Below are 24,559 nucleotides of genomic sequence, written 5' to 3'. Positions count from 1 at the left end.
ACGCAGCTGCCGAGCGGCTTCGACTCTGTGTCGGCCTCGGAAACATTCCAATTTGAAGGAGGGAGAGAATTCCAATTTTGGATACTCTCCTCGAACTGGTTTTGAGATGTTTTCCGCAGATATGCCGGCTGCATGAAGAAGTTTGTGCAGCTGATCTTTTTTTATGCAAGCAGGAATGCGGTTAGGCAGCTCTTCGGGGCGCCAGCCCTTTTCGCTAGCATAAAGCCTTTTTAGGCGTTCTACATTTTCTGGATCCAATTCCTTGGAGTCAGGAAATGATAAAACATCAATGTTAACACTAGCTGTCCCCAAATGTGTGGCTTTTTTTTCCGCCTCAATGCGCCGGGACGCGGAAATAGCCAGCGTTCGAGACATATCAGCGGGGATAATGCTGCGTGTTTCCGGGATTTAAATTGAGAGTAGAGAATCCAGCTGTGCCACGGGGTTATTTGAAACATTTAGTTTAAATGCTACGTGGTGGACGAAAATAGGACCACGGTAACCGACATTGGGACGGGATTTGGTCCTTCCCAGTTTTTGGGCAATCGTTCTAATTAAATAACGTTGGGCTCCACATCTCCGACCCCCCTAAAGTCCGGCCCCCTTGAAAAATGTAACGACGAAATACCCCTTTTATAAACCGATTTAAATGTAAACCTATCAACGCACAATAATACAATCATTGTCAGGCTCTCCCGGTTCGCTAACCTCTTCTCCATCGTTCAAAGCTTCTAAACAGTCCCTATTATTTTCCTGTGCTTCATAAACGTTTTTTTTGCTGACCAAAAGCTCGTTGGGATCCGGAATCACCCTTTTCCTTTTGACCGGCCGTACCGCCTCCAATTTTGCTTTTAACAAACTGATTTTTTGCTGAGCTTCAGCCAATAAGATATCCTTGGTTTCGAAGCTTTTTTGGACTTTTGCAAACAAAAGCCGTGAAGTGGCGTTACTTTTTTCGGACCGGGAAATTTCCTGTAGTTGAAGTCGAATATCTCGGGTCGTTTTAGGGGTTTTCCAAATAAGTAAAGACTGGTCGTTAATTTTTTGGGTTGGATTTTCCGGTGTTTTATCCCTTTGGAAGCCGTTATTTTTACCTTTTTCGACGTTGTAGTTGTAGTAGTAGTAGTATTATTTAACGCCGGGCTCGGCCCGGCTCATTAGCCGGCCGTTAGCAACCTCCCGAGGGGTATCTCGGCGCGCTTTCTATTTTCTCTATTTACACAGCGGAAAACAAGGGCATAGAAGCGAATCGAGCCTGACCGGGTTCGTGCCCGGTCCTGCTTACAGGTTTGTTCACTGACGCGACCCCGTGCCTTCAGGCGCACGGAGGATTCGTCTGACGGCAGTTGACGGCTCTTCATCGAGAGGGGCCTGTGTCCAAACAGCGGAGCTGTCGGTCGTTTGTAGCCATGGAGACGAAGTTCCCAACAAGTGTGGGCTCGACGGCACAGGCGGGTGGTTGTTGTCGATAGCCAGCCGGGTTATCCTTGCCACGGGTAAGCGGGGAGGAGGTGGAGGGAGCAGGATTCGAACCTACGTTACTCAAGTAACAGCCATGGCGCTTAACCACTGCGCCATTCCCCCCTTTTCGACGTTGGCGTTGCTATTTTCTAATAAAAAAGGGTTTAAAAGTGGTTTTGCCAAGTTCACCGGCCATAACCCCGTCGTACGCCAACCAGATTGAATGGTTTTTGCTATAAATGCTTTTGATCTGGCTTTTCGATAGCAAAGTAGAAAGTTTCGTTTCCCAACAACCGTTGAACAGCAAAACTGGTTTACAAATCCCAGGTGACGTCGATAAGCTTCCTTTAACGGCCCAAAAACCGATAAATCCAACGGTTGAAGAACGTGTGACGAATGAGGGGGTAAATATAGGAGTTGAATATTGTTTTGCAAGCAAAGAAGCATAAATTCGTCCGTTATATGTGATCCATGGCCATCCAGAACTAATAACCGCTTTTCAGGGGTTAAAGGTTGGGTATACGGAATAAACACCTTTTTTAACCATTCGATACCTGTTTCATTATTTGTCCACCCGTTTTCGGTTGCATGAAATTGCCAGGTATCGAAAGGACTTAAATCAGCTGGAAACCATTGTTGCTGTACGTTTTTCCCCTTAAATATAACGAGGGGAGGTATAACAGCCCCCGTAGCTGATACACATTCGATTATGCTCGTCCAACCCCGCGTTCCAGGCTCTTTTCGCTGTAATGGCCGGATTTTATTACGCCCTAACACCAGGCCATTAGATCCTTTGCCTTCCATTATACCTGTTTCGTCCATATTCCAACGGTTGGCCGGTTTTATAGTATCGACAACGGGATTTTTCAAATAGGACCACCAAGATTTAATTACCTCGGTTGTAGCCCCATTAACCCGGGCATTTTCTATTCGCCGGGGTCTTTGGGTTTTCAAAATTGGATATCGGGCTATAAAACGGCTAACCCAATGTTTCCCAAGGCTTTTTCTTTCTCCGGCGGCCTGAAGAATTCGTTCCGCAAAATAGCGTAGTTCTTGATGCGTTGGCGGAAGGCCTAACGCGGCCTGCGCAAGTACCCAATCTGCCAAATAGGTTTCCTGCTCCTGTGAAAGCCTTTGACAAAATCTTTTCGCTTGTTGAATTGACTGGGCCCCCTTTAAACGATCGTGAAGGGTACTCCGAGGAATACCCCATTTTTGCGAGGTTTTGTGAACTGATTTGCCATTTCTTATGTCAGAAATGGCAGCAAGAAGCTGATTTTCAGTGTACTGTTTCATTGGAAGGTTTGGAGCAAGAATCTTCAAAAATCAAGTTCTAAAGTGAAAAATTCGTCTAGATATTTATAAAATAAAACAAAGGGTTGACGTGGCTGAGTAGATATTTTTAGGGGCCGGACTTTAGGGGGGTCGGAGATGTGGAGCTCAACGTTAAATTCTTAACCATTCTTAAAGGAACGGGCTGCAAATCGCGACACGAAAAGGGTTACCTAGCTTGGTAGACAACACTTTGGAATTTACTGCACTACTTGTAAGCCGGAAACAATTATGAGCGATGAAATTATCGATCTTTACACGCAGAAACGCCAAACAATATTTCCTGGAAGTAGCGGAAGTTTTGGAGGCCAACTTTTGCCGGAACTTCTGCCGGCGGCTGAAATCCAAAGAAAATTTCCGCGTGAATTACCTGTAACGAGGACTAAAAATGGTGTAACGAAAAATCGGAAAATACCCGCGCTGGGCATACATTCTGATCTTTTCAAAAGATGGGCTGAGGCCATCGACGAAAAGCCACCTAACAGTCCTGTCAGCAAAAATGGTACTGCCGGTAAACCGTCTAAGCATGACAGCACCGCATCGCTTCTTCCAACCGGTCAACCTGGAGAAACTTTATCTCAATCTTACGGGGATAAATACCGGGATGTTTTCGAACTGCAATATGGATGCGGTAATTATATTACGGTAGCGCAAAAGATTAACCCCATACGCGACGAACCCACATTAGTCGCCGTTAAAAAGCTAGGAGGGGATAGCGCTGAAGCACAACTAAAGTCCATTAAGAAAATCAGACACGAAAGCTTTCTTGCCTGCCATGACGTTTTTCGAGTGTAGGACTTTTATATTGTTACGTTCGAGTTTCTGCAGTTGTCACTGGCGGAAATTGTGGGAAACCCGCGTTTGGATGAATTAAAACTGGCTTCAATCTTGGGTCAAGTATGACAATTACACATATTAACGTATCCATAACCAAAGCTAAACTTTCTAAAAAAACAGCTTGTCAAGGGCCTGTCGTACCTGGAGGCGGAAGGCCTGGAACACGGGCAGCTTAGCTGTTCCGAAATCCTGGTAGACACGTCTGGCCAAGTCAAAATATGTAAGTACTTTAACGACTCCAGGTAACAATGTACTCTAAAAGTGCTTTAGGGTCATACGAGAATTGCCAGCCCGTGGTACAAGACTGTGCGGATATGAGGTCGTTGAGCAAAATAACTATGGAATTAATGCAGGGCTATTGTAAGGAAAACGGACGGGTAGGAGTAGACGATCTTGTTCGCTGGCCAGCCGACTCCCGGGCCGTCGACTTCCTTTCGGTAACGGCGGATACCAGTGACTTAGGTTTGCTTTCAAATGTGAGAGCTCGCCCGCTTTGCTTTTTCATGGATATATACTAAGCTCAACAGCATCCGTTACTTAAACTACCATGGAACCCAAGATTGTTAGAGGACATTGTAAACCTGACGATGATCTCTGCACGCCGAATATATGCGACAATTTAAAGGCATATTAAAATATAGCCAACCGCCAAATAAATTTCCGTACTAACTAAGCATATTTTCAAAAGGGGTTCGGAAACTGCACTGTGGCTACATTGTAGGTAAAACGGGCAAATATTGTTCAGCTTAGGTATTTGTTTAGATTTGACGGAATTCCATACCTGCCTAATTTTGACCACAAATTAGAGAACGTAATCCGAACCAAGCTTTTAGTGTTGCCAACGTGATACGGAATTTTGCTGCCGAGTCTGCCGGGCAAAAACGGAACCCAAGTGATGTGTCATCACAGTGTGGCCCGAATTTGGGCTCAGCCGGAGGCCAAATATGGGCTTGACCGAAAGCCCAAATTTGGGACCAACCAGCCAGTTCTTTATTAAACCAAATTTTAACAAAGTTCTTTGGGTAATTTTTATTAGCTAACTACGTAAAGATTAATGTTGAAAATGTCGGCAGCGAGGCAAAATAATCGCAATCGGAAGGAGGGAAGAGATAAATGCCGCCAGGCACTCTCTGAACATATTTGTGGGGGTTTTATTATTTTATTCTCCCCACCCGTTTTGATACGTCCATTAAAAACGAGGTCTGCTGATTGAAGTGTGGTGTAATCGTTGTCGCAAATCTGTAGTAACGTGGGCGGTACGGAAAAAGAGTTGATGGGCGGAAGCTCCAGGGCCGATGAAGCTGCTGCCGGCACCTGACAGAATTTGGACGTCAGTCCTTTGTCCCCACAAAGCTGGTTGCTGCTCTGGTAAAAGGCCGGCGTGTGGTCCTCCCCCCCTCGACTGTTACAAGCCTTAATTGGCCATGAGTTTTGTTGGATAACGTTGGGTACCCCCTGATGGCCACCCCCCCTGTTGGCCACACCGAAAAACCTAACAACGAAAAGCCTACTTTTATAAACTGATTTAAATATAAAATTATCAACGCACAAAAATACAATCGTTTTCAGGCTTTTCCGGCTCATTAACCTCTTCTTCATCAGCTAAAGGTTCCAAATTTTCTATATCATTTTCCTGCAATCTAATAATGTTCTGTTTATTAACCAAAAGCTCGTTTGGATCCGGAACCACCCTCCTCCTTTTAACCGGCCGTATTACCTCCAATTGTGCTTCCAATAAGCTGATTTTTTGCTGGGCGCTAGCCAAAAGGGTATCTTTGGCTTCGAAACTTTTTTGGACTTTTGGAAACAAAAGCCGTGAAGTGGCGTTACTTTTTTCGGACCGGGAAATTTCCTGTAATTGAAGTCGAATATCTCGGGTCGTTTTAGGGGTTTTCCAAATAAGTAAAGACTGGTCGTTAATTTTTTGGGTTGAATTTTCCGGTGTTTTATCCCTTTGTAAACCGTTATTTGTATCTTTTATAACGTTGGCGTTGCTATTTTCTAATAAAAAGGGCTTAAAAGTGGTTTAACCAAATTCACCGGCCATAACCCCGTTGTACGCCACCCAGATTGGATAATTTTTACTGTAAATGCTTTCGATCTGGCTATTTTATAACAAAAAAGGAAATTTCGTTTTCCAATAACCGTTGAACAGCAAAATTGGCTAACAAATCCAAGTTGACGTCGATAAGCCTCTTTTAACGGCCCAAAAACCGATAAATCCAATGGTTGGAGAACATGTGACGAATGAGGGGGTAAATTGTTACGATCAAGGTATCGGGGTAACCTGTTCTTAGGGTAAAGTACAGTGGGTTGAAGCAACTGAGCGTCTGACTGGGTAACTGGGGTTCTCAATGACTGGGGGGTGAAGTTATGATCGTTCTCAAGTAAGTCTTGAGGTTAACTAGAGTTTGATTGCTGCTAAGCAATCCTAGAATCGAATCTATTTACATGGTAATGAGCGTGCCTTATATAGACTATGTTCCGAATGTGATCTCTCTTGATCTGTTTGATCTGTGATTCTCAACTGAGATTCTACAGATCATAGAGATCCATTCCCTTGGACGTTACGTGAGGTTACGTGAGATCTCGTGGCCTTGCCCTTAGGTAATCGTTGTTCTGCCGGTCGGTATTCCTTCTGGGCGAGTGTCGTCGAGAGGGGTGTGACCCCACCTGGCCTCTCTGGTACCGGCCCAACTGCCTGGTCGTAACATAAATATAGGAGTTGAATATTATTTTGCAGGCAAAAAAGCATAAATTCGTCCGTAACGTGTGATCCGTGGCCGTCGAGGATTAATAACCGCTTTTCAAAAGTACCGGGTTGGGTATACGGAATAAACACCTTTTTTAACCATTCGATAGCCGTTTCGTTATTTGTCCACCCGTTTTCGGTTGCATGAAATTGCCAATTATCGAAAGGGTTTAAATCCGTGGGAAACCATTGTTGTTGTACGTTTTTTCCCTTAAATATAACGAGGGGAGGGAGGGCAACGCCCGTAGCCGATATACATTCGATTATAGTCGTCCAACCACGCGTTCCGGGCTCTTTTCGTTGCAACGGCCGGATCCCGTTAAGCCCTAATATCAGGCCGTTAGATCCTTTACCTTCCATTATACCGGTTTCGTCCATATTCCAGCGATTTTCCGGTTTAATAGCGTTAATAACCGGGTTGGTAATATAAAGCCACCAAGATTTAATTACCTCCGTAGTAGCAAACATCCTCCACCATTCATGGGTCAGACCCACCTTTGTTAGCGATTCACCCAAACACACCAATAAACTTAACAGCTGAAGAATTTTCGCCCTCCGGGCGCCGGTCGTCATGGCCTCACCAAAGGTCTCAAACCGCCGCGCGCGCCCGCAGAGCACGCCGCAGGCTTTGCCGCAGGGCCAGGCCGAGTCGGGACACGTATTTTTCGACACGCGCACCGCTAACGCGCCTCAGCCGGCTGGCCGCGGAAGGTACTCCAACCTCCCGGCCCTGGCCATCAAAACACTGCAGCAGGAGTTGGAAAACGTGGAAATAATCGGCAATTGGCTCGAAAAGGTCTTTGCAGCCAAGCTCGAAAATTTACAGGCCCCGGAGGACGCCGCGCTTAGGAGAATTGTTTTTGAATTTGACGACGTGATCAGCGGTTGGTTCCTCAGTCGCACCCTCCCTGAAAAAAAGCGTTCGCGTTCCCCGTCGCGTTCGCCGACCAGTTCCAGCGAAAGGCGCAGCATTTTAATTACGAGGACGGGCACGGCGTCGTCGGCCTTTAAAAGCAGAGGCACGTCCATTAACAAATCGGTCACATGGGCCGAGCGAGCCGCCACGCCACCAGCGGCGGCCCCAACGCAAATTTTAACCCCGGCCACGCGCTCGTACCCGATACGTACGACGCCCGGCAATGCACCTGACAGCTCCGCAATTCCCTCCCAATCGGGCCGGGACCGCTCCCAAACCCCGAAACGTTTGACAGAACAGTCGTCCAACCGCATCCTAATCCGCGTAAATGACAAATTGCGGATGGTGACGAGGGAGCCATACGCGGTAACGACCAAATTGGCCGAATTGGTCTCGGTGCCACACAATGAAATCCCAAACGCCAAACGTACCCCCACGGGCTGGGGTGTTACGGTGGCCTTTGAGGAAATACGGCAAAAACTCCTCAACCCCAACGCGGTTAAAGCCATTATGGACGCATTGGACGCGCGGGAAGTTATTATCCCGACAACCTGGCACATATACGCCGTCTCTGAAATGCCCCGAACGTTTAATTACCTGGACGGAAAAAAGGACGTATATGAGGTAATCCAGGAGGAAATTACCGTGGCAGCAGGCCAGCAACCAGTCAACTGGCATATTTCCAAACATGGTTACGACCCATATACGGCTGAAGGCACGTGGATAATGTCCTTCCTTCAACCCGTAAAGCCCTTTCAGCTTTTTGGAATGTCGAAACGTGCGCGGAAGGTTAAAAAACCACGCAAAATTACACACCACTACGATGGCTGCCAGGGATATTGCGAGATACGTCGCTGCGTACGGCAAACGCGTTGCGGTATATATGGTGAAGCAAAACATACGACAGAGGAAAAGCCGTGCAAGGCAGCCCCCAAATGCGTTAATTGCCACGGCCATTTCCCATCCGGATATAAAAATTGCCCTGCCCGACCTTTGGTGGTAAATGGGAAATTTGAACGACTTTTACAGCGTAAATTAAAGGGGATTCGCAGAATCGGACGTGCCAACCGTGCCGCGATTATCAACGACCGGGCTAAGGCGGCCCGCCGAAAACCAGCACCTGCAATCCCGGTTTTAAACACCTTATCGCAACATTCGCAAACCTCGAACTCCCGATCGAACATTTTAAACAAAAAAACGCGGCCATGCGAGGCGGCAGGGGCGGACATCCGCAACTTCCTGCAGGCTAAACAGGAACGTGTGCACGACGAAATCGTTTGGGCAACCGAAATGGAGGAAAACGCAGCGGCTGCCGAAATTTGCCCCGCTAATGTGATAGATTTGGAAGCAACCCATCGATCGATATAACGAAATATTCGTTCGGCAATATGCAGCGGGAATGCCTCGACGTAATTTGGGCCAACGTAGGTAAAAAAATGGGTGTGCATTTAAGCTTATTGGAGTTGTACCACCAGAAAAAAATGGACCTGGTTAACGTTTAAAAGCCATGGTGCGGGCTAAATACGACTACACAAACGCACCCGGGCTATAATATTTTTGCGCCAGTGGACGAATGGCACGCCAACATTTACGAAGCTATAACTGGGCTCCGGCCCCGGGTGCTTACCTACGTCAAAAAGGGGGCAGCCCTAGGGGCCGCACAACGACGGTTACCGCAGGGCCAAAATACGCGGGATATACTCTGGCTCGAAATTAACGGAATATTGTTTGTTAACGTATATAGGGCTCCGGGCATTAAGGCCGCGCTGGAAATAATATGCAATACCGTGCCAAATGGACCCACGGTGCTAGGCGGCGATTTTAACGTAGCGGTTGCTGTATACCAGCCAGGCCGCGCAAACGCACGCGGAGGGGATCAATTGACGGCATGGGCGCAAACCCAGGGGATGAGTTTTACAGGAAATATCGGCGTGCCCACCCACCGCGACGGGGGTTTACTGGATATGGTCTTTTCCAACCTCCCCAGCACAATAACTGTGGTTAACAGCAGTTTTTACACAGGCTCCGACCACAAATCCTTTTATACCACGTTGCGGACGCGCGGCGCCCCCCGCCCGGAGGCGGTTAACGTTTCGGTTAGGGACGACCGGCTACCAAAATTCGCGGAGCTACTTGCTTTTGGTATGCAAGATATGCCGGACCCGGGATCCGCGGCCGATGGCTACGCATTGGACGCGTGGGTAACTGAATTTACAATTTTATAGGAGCAAATAACGTGGGTCGTAGGTACGCCGGCGGGAAAAAGGGACAGCTCGGCTCCCTGGTGGACCGAAAACTGCCAGCGGCTCTGGTCCGAATTCCAGCGGGTTAAACGGAGCGCTATAAATAGGGCAAACGCCTCTGCCGAGGAAAAAACCTATACGAAAGGGGTGCGGGCCGCGAAGCGGGAATATTGGAGGCACCGGATCGACCAACTGCGCGACAATAAGGATTTGTGGAATATAATGGGCTGGCTGGGAGCCGGACCACGCCTCCGGTCCCCGCCGCTGGTTATTAACGGCGAGCAAATAAGCGAACCTTTAGCAAAAGCGGAAACACTGCAACGGGAGGTGTTTGGCCGATTTTCGGCGGAGGATAACCTGCAGGGAGACCCCTTGGAGGCCTGGTCGGCGGACGAGGTTAAAATCCCTTGGGACACCCAGGTTAATGCGGAAAAGGCGGAACGCTCCTGCATTGGGGTTACGAGCACGTCCCCGGGCATCGACGGAATAACCGTCCGGCTACTAAAAGCCGGATGGGTTTCGTTGGCCGAACCGGTGCGCAGGCTTTACCAACGTTGCCTGGAACTCGGACATTTCCCAGCGCCTTGGAAAAAGGCCGAAATCGCGATGCTACCGAAAACGGGGAAAAAAGACCGGAGCAGCGTTCGATCCTGGCGGCCTATAACCCTCCTCTCCTGCATCGGAAAAGGCCTCGAAAGGCTCGTTGCACGCCGGATAACTTGGGCCATATACGACAACGGGCTCCTTAGCTGCACCCACGGCGGTACCCTACCCAAACGATCGGCGACGGATCTGGTTTGTGCCCTCGCCCACAATATCGAACAGGCTTTAACTCGCGGGGAGGAAGTCACCCTTGTCGCATGCGACGTCCAAGGCGCCTTCGACGCCCTCCTCCATGGGCGATTGATACGGAAAATGCGGAACCTCGGGTTTAGTAAAATGCTCCTCAGGTTCGTGATTAACTTTTTAAGCGGCCGCCAGGCCCGAGTCCGGCTGGAGGGTACGACCACGGGCTTTAGGCGGTTTGGGTGCGGCACCCCGCAAAGGTCTCCCCTTTCCCCGATCCTATATATATTATATTTGGCGTATTTCGTTAAAAACGGTACGAAGTGGCGGTTGGCATACGCAGACGACGTATTTACATGGAAATCGTTACCCTTGTTGGAGGAAAACGTACGTTGGTTGGAAAATAAATTCCGGGATATGCACGAAATTGCGGCGGAAAAGAAAATCCATTTTGCAGCGGAAAAGACAGAGGCGATCCATATTATTAAAAAAAGGCACGGTCGCAACCCGGAAATCCGGATTAATGGTAGAACGGTTACCCCGGTTCAACTACCGGGCGGTCGACGCGGACAAAACGCCTCCGGGGCCGAACGCTACCCGGGCATGCGTTGGCTTGGTTTTTGGTTCAGCCGACGGTTAGACGGGCGCCGCCACGTGGCCGAAAGGGCTGCCAAAGCAATGGCGGTCGCTGTTCACCTTAAAGGTTTTGGGGCAGTAAAATACGGACCGCCTGCGGCTGCACTTCGCAAGGCAGCGGTGGTATGCGTGGGTTCCTCGGCCACCTACGCAGCCGAGGCATGGTACAACCCAGCGCACAAATAAAGAAAACTCCTCAAAGCATTGAACAAACCGCTGGTTTTAGCGGCACGGGCAATCCTCCCGGCGTATAAAACCACCCCCTCGTCCATTGTTTTCAGGGACGCAAGATTACCCTCGGCCCGCGTCGCGCTGGCCTACACCCGCCTGAAATACGGCGCCCGACTAAGGTTCGCGGACAAGGGGCACCCCCTTGTTAACCGCCTGCGTAAAACACCTCGTGCCCGCAATTCGGGCCATTCGGCCACGACCCTGCAAACGGTTGCACAACTTCTCCCGCGGATCCGGAAATTAGAGTTGCGCGCACCTCGCAATGCCCCGGATTCTCGCACTAACCCCACCGGAGAAGTCCCGAAAAAAGAAGCGGCCCGCCGCTTTATCGAATGGTTGGATATAGTATTACCTAACGATATCGTGGTATATACGGATGGTTCGGAAAAACACGAAAACAACTGCGTCCAAATAGGGTACGGATGGGCCGCTTTTAGGGCGGGCCTGGAATTTGCCGCAGGCTCCGCATTTATTACGCCGGAAAGCCACGTTTTCGACGCCGAGGCGATTGGCGCCCTAAAAGGGCTACAGGCGGCAGCCAAGGCCCAACCAGGCGCCCGGATCTGGATTTGTGTGGACAGCACCTCGGTTATTTGGGGTTTTAGAGGCGACGCGCCGCGTTCGTCCCAATGGGCCTTTTTGGAGTTCCATAACCTTGTCGATTTACTCCGAAAATAAAGTACCGAGGTTCGGGTCCGTTGGTGCCCTGGGCACCAGGGAATCCCGGGAAACGACCGGGCTAACGAACTGGCCAAGGCCGGCTTTGCCGGACCGCCGGACCCAGACCCGAGGGCTTAGCAAACCACGTATAACGGTACCGGCACGGTCCTCAAAACCATTTTTTCGAATATAGAAAAGGACTGGTGGCGTAAAGAACTTTGTGAACGGTCCCCCGCATATAGGGAATGGAAATTCCAATATATACCGAAAAAGGAGCCCGAGGAACTGCGTTTGCCAAAACCCCTACTGGGCCATTACTTGGCCATGAGGACCGGCCACGGCGATTTCAAAGCCTACCATAACCGTTTAAACCACCAGGATGCAAACACCTCGTATACCTGGTGCTGGAAACGGACCTCCCCTGAACACCCGGTGCACTGCCGCTTTTCGCGGGCGGTGTGGAGAAACTGGCCGTGGCCTGACAACGACCGGCCGGTCGGGCCGCCAAACCGCGCCCAACGCCGCAAATTCTTCCAAACAAGCCTCGGGCAACCGAAAAACTTTGAGGCGTTTTCGATAGCCACCAATTATTTTAACGCCCGCCCCAGAGCGGCCCGCCAGCGCCCCGCGCGCCACGAACGCACTTTACGCCTAGGGACACCGATCGTAAACGACTCGAACTTTAACGAAAAATAGACTTACTGCCTTTTCACCCACATTTCACGGCACAAACCGTCAGACGAACCCTCCGTGCACCTTAGGCACGGGGTCGCGTCAGTGAACTAACCCCCTAAGCAGGACCGGGCCCGAACCCGGTCAGGCACGATCCGCCTCTGCCCTCCTTGTTTTCCCCCTGTGTAAATAAAGAAAATAAAACGCGCGCCGAGATACCCCTCGGGAGGTTGCTAACGGCCGGCTAACAAGCCGGGCCGAGCCCGGCGTTAATTAATACTACTACTACTACTACTACTTGTTCTGCGTCGATTTCGATTATTTCTTGTGTGCTGGTGCCGTGTGGTGCCGGCTCCAGTAGTAATACGTGAAATGTGGGGTAAATTCTCATGGTGTCTGGTAATGACAGTCTGTAATTGGTGTCGCTAATTTTCTTACTGATTTTAAAAGGTCCAAACTTCTTAAAATTAAATTTGCTGTTTGGTCGTTGTGTTTTAATATTGCGTCGAATGAGGTAAACGCTATCTCCCTCCTTGAAAAATGGTCCCTTTATCCGATGCTGATTGGCGTATTTCATCATTCTTTCTCGTACGAACTCTAATTCCTGCTGGAGTTCTTGGTGTAATTGTCGTAGCTCGCTTGCTTGTTTCTCGGCTCGCGGTGCCGTAGTCGTGGTTCTTGGTTCTCCGTATACCCTGGGGTTGAATCCATAGTTGGCATAGAACGGGGTTGTCTTGGTGCTCTCGTTCTCTGAGCTGTTGTAAGCGAATTGTGCCGTGGGTAATAGCCGTACCCAATCGTCTTGTTTGTGGTTTACATAGCATTTCAAATACTGTTCTAATGTCTGATTGGCTCGTTCTGTTTGTCCGTCCGTCTGGGGATGGAACGCTGTTAACAGCTTGTGGTCTGTTCCGAGTTGTTCCATCAGAGATTTCCAAAATCTTAATGTAAAAAGTTTGTCTCTGTCCGTGACGATATTTTCTGGAAGTCCGTAATTGCTAACAATTACTCGTAGGAATATATAAGCGATTTCTTCGGCGTTGCTGCTTTCTTTATATGGTAGGAAATAGGCGTATTTGGTGAGCTTGTCCACTATAACCAATATGCTGTCGTATTTGGTTCTCGTAAGTGGTTCTTCTGAAGGTGGTAATTTGACGATGAAGTCCATTGTAATAGTTTGCCAGGCCTTGCCGGGGGCTGGTAAGGGTTGCAATAGCCCGTAAGGTTTGTGTCTTGCGGACTTGCTTTTGGCACAGAGTTCGCAATCCTTAATGGCTTCTCGTACCTCTTGTCGTGTTCCTTGGAAGTTGTGGTGTTGTTTTAGCCGTTTCCATGTTTTGGAGATTCTTTGGTGTCCGTGGGCTCTGTTTCCGTGGATCTTCCGTATTTCTTCTGGCGTAGTCACCGTGTTTGTTGTTATCAGGCTTCGGTGCGCTGGTAGAAGGTTTCCGTTTCCGTCTGTGGTGAGGATAACCCGTGTTTCCTTTGGTACTGTGTTTTCGTGGTCTGGTCTCCGGCTGAGGGCGTCGGCCCTGCCGTTTTCTGTTCTTTTTCGGTAGATAATCCTAAAATGGAATTCTGACAGGAATTCTGACCATCTGATTTGTCGTTTGTTTAACATTTTGCTAGTGGTGAAATGGGTCAGGTTCTTGTGGTCCGTATATACTAACACCTCGTATTTAGTTCCGGATAACTGTGGTTTCCATTCTTCGAATGCTCGAATGATGGCCATAAATTCTTTGTCATGGATTTGGTAATTCAGTTCTGGTCCGTGCAATTTCTGGGAAAAAAAGGCGCAAGGGTGTAAGCGTCCTTTTTCGTCTCGTTGTCCGAGTTGTCCTCCGATCGCATAATCCGATACGTTAGTCTCGATTTCGAAAGGTTTCGTTAGATCTGGTATTTTGAGAATTGGTTTTCGTGCTACTGCGTCTCGTAGCTGTTCGAAGGCTTGTTGTAATTGTTCCGTCCACTGGAATTCCAGGTCCTTTTTGGTTATGTTGGTCAATGGGGTGGCGATCGCGCCATATCCTTTGATAAATTTTCTGTAAAAATTCACGAATCCGAGGAAGGCTCGGACGTCCTTTACGTTCTGTGGTTGAGGCCATTCCTTTACTGCTTGGATTTTCGATTCTTCCATCCTGATTTCTCCAGGAACGATAATATATCCTAGGAAATTGACTTAACGTGGTTCATCAGGACCCCGGACATATCAGGACCCCGGACATTTTTCAACCCAGTTTCATCCTTTATTTTCCACACGTGTTCTTTCCCCCAACAGTAATGGAATCATCAAATTGCGAAGCGCGAATCATTCTTGCTCTAAATGAGCTCCGATCAAGCAAAAAGAAAAGCATACGAAAGGTTGCATTAATATATAATGTCCCAAAATCGACACTACACGACAGAATAAACGGCATCGCTTCTTTGGCCAATCGTCGGCCAGGCAACCAAAAGCTAACGGAAAGGGAAGAGGAAGTAATTGTCCAGTATATACTGGACCTGGATTCCCGAGGGTTTCCAGCCCAGATCGCTGATGTGGCCGCAATGGCCGATCATCTTCTCGCTGCGCGGGACGCGCGACCGGTCGGCAAGCAATGGGCTTATCGCTTCGTACAACGACGCACAGAATTAAAAACGCGTTTTTCTCGCGCTTACGATTTCCAAAGAGCTCTTTGCGAAGATCCTGACGCGTTAAACGCGTGGTTTCAATTGGTGGCCAATATGAGGGCCAAATATGGCATCCAAGACTGCGACATGTACAACTTCGACGAAACCGGCTTTATGATGGGCCAGATTTGCGCTGGAATGGTCGTAACTGGGTCCGAAAGACGCGGAAGAAGGAAAAAAGTACAGCCTGGCAATCGAGAATGGGCGACTGCAATTTGTTGCATCAGTGGCGACGGTTACGATATACCCCCGTATATCATCGTCAAAGGCTTTTACCATTTGTCCAATTGGTATACAGAAGGCGGTCTTCCGGACACGTGGCGCCTCAAACCCACCGTTAATGGATGGACCGACAACGAGACTGGCCTCGACTGGGTTCAGCATTTCGACAACCATACAAAATCGCGGACAAAAGGCGTATATCGGATGTTAGTGCTCGATGGGCACGGCAGTCATCGATCCCCTGAATTCGAGGGCTATTGCAAAGATCACAATATTATTCCACTTTACCTGCCTGCTCATTCATCTCATTTAACCCAGCCACTTGATGTCGGAGTGTTTAACGTCCTTAAGCGGGCGTACGGTCAAAAAATTAACGACTTTATCCGGGCCCACATCACTAACATCAGCAAAGTCGACTTCTTTTTGGCTTTTGCAGCGGCTTACAAAAAGTCAATGACAAAAGAAAATATGGCCGGGGGTTTTCGAGGGGCGGGAATTATCCCCCATAGCCCGGAAATGGTCATATCTAAGCTGGATGTTAGGCTACGGACGCCGTCACCTAAAGAGCTTGATTTTTCCAGCACCGAAACCTGGGTCTCTCAAACACCGCACAACCCGACAGAAGCCGTTAATCAATCTACCCTTGTTAAAAGTCGAATCAACTGTCATCAGGGAAGCTCGCCAACGCCTATTTTTAATGCTGTAAAGCAGCTAGCAAAAGGGTTGGAGTCGATTGCTCATCGAACCACACTTTTGGAAGCGGAGAACCACAGCCTTCGGAAGGCCAACGAAGCGCTTAGCAAGCGGCGCAGGGCTCAAAAAACACGTATCCGCGAAGGAGGGTCATTTACCATACAAGAGGGTCAGAATTTGCTTCAATCAAATGGTGCCGATGGTCTAATATACGAAAAGAAAGATGAAAATGGGGAGGGGAGTAGTGCGCAGCCGGCGACTAAACGACGTTGCGGCAACTGCGGTAAACCTGGACATAATGCACGCACCTGTCAGGAGGATGCAGAAATGTCTGATGTACATATATCCGATTGCATTGAGGTAAATTGAACAACGCTGGCGTTGCAATTGAAATTGGAAGTAGTATTGTGCAGGAAAAGTGTCCGGGGTCCTGATATGTCCGGGGTCCTGATGAACCACGTTACCACAATCGACCTACCAAATTGGGAAATTAAGATAAAACTTAACATTGAACCAGCCGCAATTTTCACGCCTAACGACAATTACCCCATGGCGTATTGCAACCAGAAACAGTTCCTATGGTACGAGTGCACCCGAAGCGTATGCAGAGTATATATGCTAGCCAAAGCACAGGCCTGGCACGAACAGAAATCACGGCAACCAGGACCTGCACCAATGACCAGGATTGTGTGGAACCCCAGCGTACGGGACAACGAGATAACCACGAACGTACGAAAGACACCCGTGCCAGCGAAACACCCATTTGACCTAATCGAAACAAGAAATAGCCGCGCACCCAGGGATAAGAAAAACAAGGACCCACGACGCGAGTCCAGCAAGTCAAAAAACTAGGACAGCCAGACGGCACAGGGCACCGAACGGCGATAACAAAAACGGAAAGAAGAACCTTGAACGCTATATAAGATACGATAATAGCACACGAACATATATTCCTTAATATACGACTCGATGGCAAACCCATACGAGCACTCCTCGACAATGGAGCACAAGGCAATTATATATCCCCAAAGATCGTGAAAGGACGACGAATACCTTGGTAATAAAAGAAAGAACCATACCAGTTGCAAACCGTGGAAGGAGAGGCAGTTCCATACGGGAACGGCACCATCGAAACAAAGACCGTACACCTTTGGATGGAAAGCTACGGACGAAAGGAACGAATCACCTTAGATATTACGGAGATAGGGGACAAAGATATGATATTAGGAATTCCCTGGCTCAGGAAGAGCAACCCCAGGATAGATTGGATAACCGGCCAAGTCCAATGGGAAGAGCCGTTAGCCTCTGAAGGAAAACCCAAAAAAAGGATTTCACGCAGCGAGCGTAGGGCACAGGAGCAAAAACAACAAAAGATTATGGCGGTACTAAAGAAGAGCGAGCCATGCCTGGAGCCAATATCGGAAAGATCGCGACTATCCACAAGCGAAGAACGACCGAATTTTATTATATCGATTAACAATATCCCGGCCGAATACCGGATATATGGACGACTATTTAGCCCAAAATTCGAAACAGGATTACCCGAATATAGTCCGTTCGACCATGAAATATTATTAAAAGAAGGAATATAGCCCAAATTCCATAAAATATACGGCTTGAACCCGATACAGATGGAGGTATTAGACGAGTACCTCGCAGAGAACCTCAAGAAAGGTTACATTAGACCATTGACATCACCAGCAGGATACCCAATCCTCTTCGTACCAAAGAAGAACGGAAAGTTACGACTATGCGTGGACTACAGACAATTAAACGACATTACCATAAAGAATTGCTACCCACTCCCGTTTATAAAAGAACTCCGAAACATGTTTTACCAAGCACAATGGTTTACGACATTAGACCTCAAGGGAGTATACAATTTGATCCGCATAAAGGAAGGCGAAAAATGGAAAACAGCGTTTCGCACCAGGCGAGGATATTACGAGTACCTGGTAATGCCCTTCGGTCTCACCAACGCCCCAGCAACCTTCCAAACTATAATTAACCACGTTTTTAGGGAATGCCTAAACATTTTTGTCGTTATCTACCTGGACGACATCCTTGTCTTTTCCAAGACGTTGGAAAAATACAAGTAATACGTTCACACAATTTTACAAAAGCTACAGGACGTTAAGCTCTTAGTTGAGCCAGAAAAGTGTTTTTTTCACAGCAAGTAACGTGGTTCATCAGGACCCCGGACATATCAGGACCCCGGACACTTTTCCTGCACAATACTACTTCCAATTTCAATTGCAACGCCAGCGTTGTTCAATTTACCTCAATGCAATCGGATATATGTACATCAGACATTTCTGCATCCTCCTGACAGGTGCGTGCATTATGTCCAGGTTTACCGCAGTTGCCGCAACGTCGTTTAGTCGCCGGCTGCGCACTACTCCCCTCCCCATTTTCATCTTTCTTTTCGTATATTAGACCATCGGCACCATTTGATTGAAGCAAATTCTGACCCTCTTGTATGGTAAATGACCCTCCTTCGCGGATACGTGTTTTTTGAGCCCTGCGCCGCTTGCTAAGCGCTTCGTTGGCCTTCCGAAGGCTGTGGTTCTCCGCTTCCAAAAGTGTGGTTCGATGAGCAATCGACTCCAACCCTTTTGCTAGCTGCTTTACAGCATTAAAAATAGGCGTTGGCGAGCTTCCCTGATGACAGTTGATTCGACTTTTAACAAGGGTAGATTGATTAACGGCTTCTGTCGGGTTGTGCGGTGTTTGAGAGACCCAGGTTTCGGTGCTGGAAAAATCAAGCTCTTTAGGTGACGGCGTCCGTAGCCTAACATCCAGCTTAGATATGACCATTTCCGGGCTATGGGGGATAATTCCCGCCCCTCGAAAACCCCCGGCCATATTTTCTTTTGTCATTGACTTTTTGTAAGCCGCTGCAAAAGCCAAAAAGAAGTCGACTTTGCTGATGTTAGTGATGTGGGCCCGGATAAAGTCGTTAATTTTTTGACCGTACGCCCGCTTAAGGACGTTAAACACTCCGACATCAAGTGGCTGGGTTAAATGAGATGAATGAGCAGGCAGGTAAAGTGGAATAATATTGTGATCTTTGCAATAGCCCTCGAATTCAGGGGATCGATGACTGCCGTGCCCATCGAGCACTAACATCCGATATACGCCTTTTGTCCGCGATTTTGTATGGTTGTCGAAATGCTGAACCCAGTCGAGGCCAGTCTCGTTGTCGGTCCATCCATTAACGGTGGGTTTGAGGCGCCACGTGTCCGGAAGACCGCCTTCTGTATACCAATTGGACAAATGGTAAAAGCCTTTGACGATGATATACGGGGGTATATCGTAACCGTCGCCACTGATGCAACAAATTGCAGTCGCCCATTCTCGATTGCCAGGCTGTACTTTTTTCCTTCTTCCGCGTCTTTCGGACCCAGTTACGACCATTCCAGCGCAAATCTGGCCCATCATAAAGCCGGTTTCGTCGAAGTTGTACATGTCGCAGTCTTGGATGCCATATTTGGCCCTCATATTGGCCACCAATTGAAACCACGCGTTTAACGCGTCAGGATCTTCGCAAAGAGCTCTTTGGAAATCGTAAGCGCGAGAAAAACGCGTTTTTAATTCTGTGCGTCGTTGTACGAAGCGATAAGCCCATTGCTTGCCGACCGGTCGCGCGTCCCGCGCAGCGAGAAGATGATCGGCCATTGCGGCCACATCAGCGATCTGGGCTGGAAACCCTCGGGAATCCAGGTCCAGTATATACTGGACAATTACTTCCTCTTCCCTTTCCGTTAGCTTTTGGTTGCCTGGCCGACGATTGGCCAAAGAAGCGATGCCGTTTATTCTGTCGTGTAGTGTCGATTTTGGGACATTATATATTAATGCAACCTTTCGTATGCTTTTCTTTTTGCTTGATCGGAGCTCATTTAGAGCAAGAATGATTCGCGCTTCGCAATTTGATGATTCCATTACTGTTGGGGGAAAGAACACGTGTGGAAAATAAAGGATGAAACTGGGTTGAAAAATGTCCGGGGTCCTGATATGTCCGGGGTCCTGATGAACCACGTTATATATTTCGTAAATGCCTGTGATTTTGCGTCGTCGAGGGAAGAAGTTGTGAATTATTTTCCTGCTCAGATGGAGTCCGCAATTGTCTCGGAAGCATTTTGCCCAAAAGATTTCTGCATATTGGGGATGCTTGGTGTCCAAGGTCGGGTGGTCTCCAAAAATTGCACTAACTGGTCCTGTAGGATGTCGGATCTGTGCCTGAAATGGCAACCCGGGAAACTGTACTGATTGGTCGTCTCGGTATAAATCGATATGTTTTTTCTCGTATATGTAGGGGTTGTTTTCCCTTGCTGCGTTGTACTGGTTCGAAGGTATGGTCTTTTCCTCGCTGGATTCTTTTTCTAAATCCTCGTTTAATTTTTGTGTTAAGGACTGATTGGTTGTCCTGATGTGGTGGGTTTGTCCCAAAAGTTCCTCATCCGATTTTCCGGAGGCATCCGAATCCGTGAGTTCGGGTAATTGGGTCTTTTGTCGGTGTAACTTCGTTGGTTGTCCTGTCCCTAGGGGTACTCGGTTTTCTACTGCTAGGGTTCGAGTGCCTCGGGGTTTCTGTGGGTACCATCCTGCGTCGATCTTGGAACTGTTGTGGGTCGTGCAGTTGTCGTCGTAACAGGTGGTCCAGCTCATCATGCTGTGTTGGTCGGGCTGTGTTTGGTTGTGGTTGGTGGCATTAAGTCCTCGTGGTTTCTCGGGTTTGCCCCTGAAATCAGTGGTAAATCCCGGGGTGCTGTTGTGTGCCTCGGGACAGTTTCGCGCGATGTGTCCTGGTTTGTTGCACTTGAAACACTTGCCACTTTTGGGGTCTTTGCGAGGCTGTCGGTGCTGAGTTGCGTTTAGGTCCATGGGTCCGCTGTGTGTGCCGTACGCGGTACTGTGTTGGCGAGGCGGCTTGGGGTGTTGGTATTTGCGTCCTGTGTTGGCTTGTCGCAAGGCTGGGCCCCATGCGCTGCGTCCTTCGCGTCGTTCCAGTTTTCGCTCGTATAGTCGGTTGTCGATCTTGACCGCTAGCTCCACATACTCTGCTAGTGTGTCGGGTCGTTCTTCTTTAACCAGCTCGTCTTTGACCTCTTCCTTAAGTCCCGCGTAGAAGCGTGCCATCAGGGCCTCCTTGCCCCATGGTAGCTTGGCGGTGATTTGTCGAAATTCACTGGCATATTTGGATGCCGACTTGGTCTGGGTGAGGCGCACCAGCTTACGCTCAGCCGTGCGTTCCTCGTCTGGGTTGCCGAATGCTCCCCTAAGGCATTCTTCGAAATTGTCGTAATCGTCGAAAATGCGGTTGGTCTCAACTTTACGGTTCTCTTCCTCATCATGGTCCAAATAGTTTCGCAGGGTTGGTTCGAACCAGGCGAGCGCGTCGCCTTTCAAAAACGAGGCTGCGTAGGTAACCTTGTCCGCGTCGCTATCGAAGTTGTCCTCGTTAAAGTGAAGGTATGCCCGAGTTCCTGTAAGGAATCCCTGCAGGGTACCTGTGGTGCCATCGTATGGTAATGGTAAAGGGTATTTGATATGGTTCCTATTAGCTCGATTAGCTTGTTCGGTCACTCGTTCCTGGAGTTGTCGATTTTCGGCTTAAAGCGTCGCGACCATCTGACGCAAGGCGTCAGCGCTGGCCGGAACGTTGGTAATAGAGGGGGTCTGAGGGGTGGTTCTGTTGGAAGACATTGTTTCGGCGGTACTGCTCGGTATGCTTTAAGGCAAGGTACTGAACAGGAGCAATCAAAATGTTACGATTAAGGTATCGGGTAACCTGTTCTTATGGTAAAATACAGTGGGTTAAAGCAACTGAGCGTCTAACTGGGTAACTGGGGTTCTCAATGACTGGGGGTGAAGTTATAATCGTTTTCAAGTAAATATTGAGGTTAACTAAAGTTTGATTGCTGCTAAGCAATCCTAAAATCAAATCTATCTACACGGTAATAAGCGTGCTTTATATAGTCCGTTGTCCCTGGCAGTGATATGTTTGCTATATCGGATATATTGGTGAACGGTCATATCACTCCTATCACTTGCTATGGGTGCTATGTGATTCTTGGCACTTATCAGTCATAGCACCCTCCTCTGGTCACGTGCGGTCACGTGACCCTTTCCTTATGTAATCCTCTTTCTGTCGGTCGGTACCATCCTTGGTTGATTGTCGTCAGGAGGGGTGTGACCCCACCTGGCCTCCTTGGTGCTGGCCCGACTTGTTTGGTCGTAACATAGAGATTAAGCGGAAATAAGCCCACCAAACCCCTGAGACACTGCATGGACGTTTGCAGAGTGACATTTCTATATTTTTTCGCATCCTTTGCATAATAAGGAAGCGAAATTTGAATACAGGCATACCGTTCCCCTTTTCGATACAGAACACAACTCTCTCCCGTACACAAAATTTTCAGTATGGGCGCACGGACCATGCTGTTAACGTTTGCGCGGGACTTCCGCCTGTAGCCCTAACAGGCGCGCACACACGAAAAACTCTTCAACCTGTCGCCCTAAGCACCGTCACTACACGGAACGCCTTTCCTCGCAACACCCATGTATAATCGACAGATCTCCCCTTTGACGAGTTTTCCATTGATCGCGGTGAAGGAAGAGTCCGATCGGCGGCTCGGCGCGCCACCCGCATAGAGGCGCACAAGACAAGGCCCAATCTCGCGATGCGAGCCAGCGTGGCAAAACAGGAAAAAACTTTGCCAGCCGGAAAGGCAGGCGTCCTTCCCCGGAAGGCTAGACAATACGGTTTAAAAGAAAGGGAAATTAGGCTGAGAACCACCCGACGGTTCTTCAAATCGACAGGGCACCCTCTCACCCCCTCACACCTTCTGGGATTGCCTGCAGCGAGGAGGTAATGCCGTTACGGGGGTTGGTTAGTTGTACGTGGACCGGAAGCACTGTGCCGGCGCGGCAGTCTCCAAAGGGTCCCGACAGCTATCCCGAAATGTGACCAGTGTGCTCAAACCTGTTTACAATAGTTTCGCGTAGTCCTATGTAGGCCTCGGTGCTACGATGAAGATATCGGGGTAATCTGTTCCTAAGGGTAAGGGTACGATTGCTAAAAGCAAATGAGCGTTAATATTGTAACTGGAGGTTTTCGATAATTGGGGTAGAGTTATAATCGGTCTTAAGTACAGTAAGTATCGAGGTTAATCCTAAAAGTAAATTTATTTATACGGTAGTAAGTTTGTTTATTTAGCCTGTGGCCCAAGTGTGATTTCTTTTGACGTAACTTGCTTTTGGCGTTAGTCCTAATTTCAAAACTATTCGATATTATGCTTTGGCAATCACGTATGGTTACCCAATTCCATCCTTATAGAGTCCTGGGTTTTGTCGGCAAACTTCTACCTTCTTTCCCTGGTACCGTCCCGGTTATAACATTAGGGGTGTTTTCGGGCCCTTTTGCCCGCTGTTGTTTAGCGTAAATCCGGGTAAGCAAAGAATCAATTATTAGAACCCATTCTGGCTTTCAGAGTGGTTTATGGCGATATTGAAAAAAAATTAGGACAGGCGACATTAGGCAAGTTATAAAGTATATAAACTTTGAAATTGGGGCGAAAAGGTGGCCAGGCAATTGAAATTGGAACCTATTACTGGACCCCACAAGCCCAAAAACAGTTTGCTGTTAACTTGGACTTTTGTCGACAAAATCGTCAAATATCGGGATGCCTGGAATATTGGAAGTTCTAAAACTAGGATTCCAAAGAAATGAACTTGGAACACGGAAAGGCCGAAATTGGGCCAAGCCCTACCCAGTTTCTGGACATGCCCGTTTCTGGTTGGGCAACTTTAACCGAAGGCCCAAAAATGGGACTTGGCGACTGCGCCAGAAGCTCAGGCAACATTTACCCTTCAGTTATTTGACAATGGCAGCCTAGAATTATACAGCAAAAGAATTCATGAGGGAAATTTACAGTATATTGCTAAAAAACGACCTGGGCGATAAATTAAAACTTTTGATTAGTTGCGTATCCTGTCACTACCTAGGTCGGTGTACAATTAAAACCAAAAAGTTCACGATTAAAATTACGCGATTACGATTTAAAACATATCGCAAGCGTGAATGAGGAATGGTGATGAGGTGTAACAGTTTTAGCCCAGTAATCTGCCTTTTCGTCTCAGTTTTGTTGCTTTGCATCACTGTACGCTGAAAGAAATGTTCAAGAATTCCGAAAATGGACCACCACAAATGTGGCACAGGGCTAATGACCCAAAGTAGGACAATAACAGTTCAGTGCAGTTCGGTGCAGTTCGGTGCGGCTCAATGCAGTTTAGTGCGGCTCAGGGTAAGCTCAGGGCGGCTCAGTGCAATTCAGTGCAGTTCAGGGTAAATTCAGGCCAGTTCAGGGCGGCTCAGTGCAATTCAATGCAATTCAGGGTAAGCTCAGGGCGGCTCAGTGCAGTTCAGGGTAGACTCAGGCCAGTTCAGGG

General features: G+C 48.3%; 3 protein-coding genes and 1 pseudogene across 4 annotated transcripts; 1 reads left to right on the top strand and 3 right to left on the bottom strand.

The window, feature by feature from the left end:
• Nucleotides 1-1,512: 1,512 nt before the first annotated feature.
• Nucleotides 1,513-1,584, bottom strand: MGG_20069 (annotated as a pseudogene). The gene has a single exon. The product of its transcript is annotated as a tRNA-OTHER (tRNA).
• Nucleotides 1,585-3,024: 1,440 nt separating this feature from the next.
• MGG_14570 (uncharacterized protein) lies at nucleotides 3,025-4,584 on the top strand (the record flags this gene model as incomplete). Its single annotated transcript, XM_003709482.1, has 5 exons — nucleotides 3,025-3,486; nucleotides 3,751-3,850; nucleotides 3,901-4,106; nucleotides 4,319-4,347; nucleotides 4,437-4,584. 5 exons carry the CDS (start codon nucleotides 3,025-3,027, stop codon nucleotides 4,582-4,584), a joined length of 945 nt encoding a protein of 314 aa, XP_003709530.1.
• Nucleotides 4,585-20,214: 15,630 nt separating this feature from the next.
• Nucleotides 20,215-21,814, bottom strand: MGG_16177 (uncharacterized protein; the record flags this gene model as incomplete). Its single annotated transcript, XM_003709481.1, has 3 exons — nucleotides 20,215-20,262; nucleotides 20,321-21,618; nucleotides 21,745-21,814. The coding sequence occupies 3 exons, from the start codon at nucleotides 21,812-21,814 to the stop codon at nucleotides 20,215-20,217; spliced, it is 1,416 nt and encodes a 471-aa protein (XP_003709529.1).
• Nucleotides 21,815-22,341: 527 nt separating this feature from the next.
• On the bottom strand, nucleotides 22,342-23,062 carry MGG_16176 (uncharacterized protein; the record flags this gene model as incomplete). The annotated part of the gene is made up of 2 exons (XM_003709480.1): nucleotides 22,342-22,861; nucleotides 22,954-23,062. 2 exons carry the CDS (start codon nucleotides 23,060-23,062, stop codon nucleotides 22,614-22,616), a joined length of 357 nt encoding a protein of 118 aa, XP_003709528.1. The 3' UTR covers nucleotides 22,342-22,613.
• Nucleotides 23,063-24,559: the final 1,497 nt, after the last annotated feature.

Source organism: Pyricularia oryzae, chromosome 1 (assembly GCF_000002495.2).
Source record: "Pyricularia oryzae 70-15 chromosome 1, whole genome shotgun sequence".
In the NCBI taxonomy this organism is placed as follows: domain Eukaryota; kingdom Fungi; phylum Ascomycota; class Sordariomycetes; order Magnaporthales; family Pyriculariaceae; genus Pyricularia; species Pyricularia oryzae.
The sequence above is the reverse complement of the archived record's forward strand: the minus strand, read 5'-3'. Positions and strand labels throughout refer to the sequence as shown.